The sequence below is a fragment of the Colobus angolensis genome, unplaced genomic scaffold, assembly GCF_000951035.1.
Source record: "Colobus angolensis palliatus isolate OR3802 unplaced genomic scaffold, Cang.pa_1.0 Scaffold109, whole genome shotgun sequence".
Taxonomy (NCBI): domain Eukaryota; kingdom Metazoa; phylum Chordata; class Mammalia; order Primates; family Cercopithecidae; genus Colobus; species Colobus angolensis.
In genome coordinates, this window is record NW_012111919.1 from 42,272 (window position 1) to 46,746 (window position 4,475).

A 4,475-nucleotide genomic window follows, 5' to 3' on the forward strand; every position below is an offset into this window, starting at 1 on the left:
CTCAAACCGGTATCTCTTGCCCTTTCCCAACCTCCTATCAGTATCTCTGTATTGACCCTAATTTCCTTTCAAAAAGGTGTAAGATTATATATCCTACCCCGTCTCCACTAATTAACTGGCCTCTCCTATGAATTACTCCTAGCAAGGTCCTTTCTCTTCTCACCGGCCCACACTTCAGAATTTTGCTCTGTTATCCCCCATTCCTTTCATCTTACCCCCATGGTTCCCAAATTCCCAAGGCTCCCCTGCCCAGAACCTCTCCCTCCCCTCACCAGAGCCAATCTTGATGAGTCCGTTGTGCTGGATGAAGATGGTGTCACAGGTCAGGTTCCCATGGATGATGGGGGGGTCACAGGAGTGCAGGTAGCTGTGGGGGCACTGGGCTGTTAGAGGGGCCACTGGGAAATTAAGGGCAAGGGGAACCCAAGGGTTAAGAGAAGCAAGGGCCAGGTCTCCTGCTGGTCACCATAAAGATAATCCCCACACTCTGAATCTCCCTTATGCCTGATGATTTAAATAGCTGGATGAGCACTAGGAGAAAGAGGTAGGAGGTAAGTGTTGTGGTTAGGGCATTAGGATGCACCCTTTAAAAGACCCGTAGGGGGCCCAATCTTGACAGTATATGATTCAAAGAAAGTGGGGAGAGGCAGAAGAGAACAGAAGAGTAGTGCCCTGAAATCTGTTTGGAGGAACTAAATCAGGAAATATGGGTAAGAAACTAACCAGGTACTACTTACCTTAGGGCAGAAAGGATTTGTGTGCACCAGCGCTTCCATGCCTGGAACAAAGTTTGATCCAAGGGTCAGCAGTAATTCCCTCTCTTAACTCTCTCCCACCAGCTCCTTCTATCCCTTCCTGATCAGCTTCATTATTAACACAGTAATTTTTAAGCCCCCCGCCCCGCCCCACCCCGAGCCTAAAACTTTGTCTGCTCTCCTTCTATACCTTTTCATTCATGGTCTTGTGGTTCTTTTTGGTCTTCTTCAGAAATTGCTTCAGACTCCCAGATGACATGTATTCTGTGATAAAAATGACCTGGGGAGGCAAAGCATTTACTAAAAGGTCTTATGGTAGAAATGATCCCTTCCCTTGTAACAGATTTTAAATTTGAAAGTTTGTTAAAATTTCTCTCCTCTTGTTCTTAGCTTTACTTACTTAGACTAAATAGGGCAATGAAAACTACTAAGCAATAAAAGTTATGGGAAGAAGGAAGCAAAAGTTCACTCATTTTCTGCCCAATCTATAGCCATATAAAAGGCATAGGTGACAACTGAAGCCCTACTCTTATCGCCATTGCAGCTGATTCCAGTTCTGTTTCAAAACTACTTTGTTTTAATCTCTGAGTATAAAACGAACAATAATAAATGCAGCTAGTCTCTTTGCAGTAAGTTCAGGAAATATAGGGAAAAAATTCTTACCCTGGCCTTGTTCTCTTTAATGTCAGCCCAATATTTGTGAAACTTAACAATGTTAAGATGCTCCAATTGAATCAGATTATCAAACACAGCACGAACCTTTTCCTGAGAGCAAGCGAGACAGTGGAATAACAGAGTTCATAAATCACTGTAATAATCCTGAGAAGCCATTTCCTGTCCCTCCCCAGAAATGAACTGACCCCAACATACTCTCCTCATGGGCAGCTTCCCAACACCAGTTCCTCTCTAAATCAGTGTTCCAACATTCCTCAGGCTTCACCTTTTCACAGCATTACCTACCTCCTGCAGCTTGTAGTTCTTGCGCTCAGAGAACTGTACCTCATTCCACACAACCTCTACACCTTCCTCTGTATCCATGGCCAGGTATGCACTGTCAATACCTGGTACATTCCGTTGATTCACCTGAGAAGAAATTCATATGAAAGAGAAAGTTATCTCGCAAATCCTCCATTTTAACACTCCATATGATCATCTCCTCCTAGCTCCCAACCTATTGAAGTTTGGTTGGCCTCTTTTAAGACTTCGCTCTTCCAGTTCTCACCTTTCCAGAATTCACTCCCCCAAGAGTGACTGTACCATCACCTTACCTCTTCTCGCCTCTTCTGCCAGCGCCCACAGGGCGACTCTTCCAAAATCTCAGACTCATCTTCACTTTCTTCTTCTTCCTCTGGGGAAGCAGCTGAGGTTGTGGAGGTCACCGGAGGTGACACTGATGTCAGGCCAGGAGCTGAAGATGAGGATTCTACCTTTGGGTCTGAGCCACTGCTGAGTACTGTCTGGGACTCCCCCTCCGACATGCTGGAGGGAACACTCAGACCTGCATTGGTTGGGAAAAGTACAGAGGGAGAAGGCAGAGAGTCAGGATACATCTGTAAAGATTTAGTAATCCAGGCTGGACGCAGTGGCTCATGCCCGTAATCCCTTTGGGAGGCCGAGGTGGGCAGATCACCTGAGGTCAGGAGTTCAACATGGTGAAACCCCATCTCTACTAAAAATACAAAATTAGCTGGGTGTGGTGGCATGTACCTGTAGCCCCAGCTACTCAGGAGACTGAGGCAGGAGAATTGTTTCTTTTTTTTTTTTTCTATTGAGACAGAGTCTCACTCTGTTGCCCAGGCTGGAGTGCAGCGGCACAATCTCGGCTCACTGCAAGCTTCGCCTCCTGGGTTCACACCATTCTCCCGCCTCAGCCTCCCGAGCAGCTGGGATTACAGGTGCCCACCACACGCCCAGCTAATTTTGTGTATTTTTAGTAGAGACGGGGTTTCACCGTGTTAGCCAGGATGGTCTCAATCTCCTGACCTTGTGATCCGCCCGCTTCGGCCTCCCAAAGTGCTGGGATTACAGGCGTAAGCCACCGCGCCCGGTCAAGAATTTTTTGAACCAGGGAGGTGGAGGTTGCAGTGAGCCAAGATCGTGCCACTGCACTCCAGCCTGGGTGACAGAGCAAGACCCCATCTCAAAAAAAAAAAGAAAATTTAGTAATCCAGCTGAGCACATTAGCTCACCGCTGTAATCCTAGCAATTCGAGAAGCCAAGGCAAGAGGTTCACTTGAGGCCAGGAGTTTGAGACCCAGCCTGGGCAACAAAGTGAGAGCCCATCTTTACAAAAAAAATTTAAAAATTTGCAGGGTGAGGTGGTACACAGCTATAGTCCCAGCTACCTGGGAGGCTGAAGGGAGAATCACTTGATTGCCTAGGAGTTTGAGGCTGCAGTGAGCTATGATCATGCCATTGGCTGGGCAACAGAGGGAGACTCTGTCTCAAAAAAATAAATAAATAAAAAGATTTAATAATCCTAATAACTTCATCTGCGAATTCAAAAGAAAACAGGCCAGGCACTTGAGACCAGCCTGGACAACATAACAAGACCCCAGTCTCTACACACTTTTTAAAAATTAAAAATAGGAAACACACACCACCTTTGTTTCCTTTAAATCCAAAATCAGAATGAGTCCTAAATACTGCAATATTAACTATTCTCCCAACTCAAATCTAGAGAAGGTGAGCTATCATAGTTGAAGATGACCCACCCAGGAATGACAAACACAAGATTTACGGCAGTCTAACCTCACTTAGAGTCAGGTTCAAATCAACAGCAAAATCAGGTGCTCCATTACTTCTTGGCAAATATTCATCCAACATGCTTCCCTTTGAATCCCCAAGGACACCCTATTTGTACTGTGCTCAAGAATTAAGCTATGTGTGGCTCACGCCTGTAATCCCAACACTTTGGGAGACTGAGATAGGTAGATTACCTGAAGTCAGGAGTTCAAGACCAGCCTGACCAACATGGCAAAACCCTGTCTCTACTAAAAATAAAAAAATTAGCCAGGTGTGGTGGCACACACCTGTAGTCCCAGCTACTCAGGAGGCTGAAGCAGGGGAATCACTTGAACCCAGGAGGCAGAGGTTTCAGTGAGCTGAGATTGTGCCACTGCACTCCAGCTTGGGCAACAGAGTGAGACTCTATCTCAAAAAATTAAAAACAAAAAAGCTACATGGGCGCTATTCAGAACAGATGACTCCAGACTCCAAAATGTTGCACTGAGATAGCCTTAAGGCTGGACCTGTAGCACCCTCAGCCAACTTATCCAGCTGAAACCCTTGGCTAATTTATCCAGCTAGAACTAACCTTGGCATTCACTATCCATCCCTTCTCTACACAGAACAAGCCCGCCAGTCCATGGTGAGGCTACCCTTGGGGCAGGTGACTGGCAGTTGTTAGTGACTTCAACCCTGATGACCTCACCTTTCCTGTGATGTGAGTGTGACAAATGGGTATTGGTTAACAACATTTTTTTTTCATTCACTCATTTGACAGATTTTTTTTTAAGCACTTATTGTGGGCCAACCATTGGGCTAAGTCCTTGAGATACAATAACACACAAAATAAATACCCACATTCAAGCAGCCACAAATTGAAGTCAGAGCTAAGACCTTAAGCTTCCAGCTTTCATTTCATTCACATTGCTCAAAGGCTCTGAAGTTTCCATTCTCTGGGGCACTAGATCTGATACAGGTTATTTCTTTTTTGGC

The 4,475-nt window shown here is 45.5% G+C and overlaps 1 protein-coding gene across 1 annotated transcript in view; it reads right to left on the reverse strand.

The window, feature by feature from the left end:
- NRBP1 (nuclear receptor binding protein 1) overlaps window positions 1–4,475 on the reverse strand; it is a 22,846-nt gene that overhangs the window by 7,926 nt on the left and 10,445 nt on the right. The window contains exons 2-7 of the mRNA XM_011951377.1: window positions 2,024–2,253; window positions 1,716–1,838; window positions 1,419–1,520; window positions 946–1,035; window positions 738–778; window positions 273–367 (exon numbers count right to left, since the gene is read on the reverse strand). Of these exons, the coding sequence (XP_011806767.1) occupies window positions 273–367; window positions 738–778; window positions 946–1,035; window positions 1,419–1,520; window positions 1,716–1,838; window positions 2,024–2,233 (661 nt within the window). The 5' untranslated portion in view covers window positions 2,234–2,253. The remainder of the gene's footprint in view (window positions 1–272; window positions 368–737; window positions 779–945; window positions 1,036–1,418; window positions 1,521–1,715; window positions 1,839–2,023; window positions 2,254–4,475) is intronic.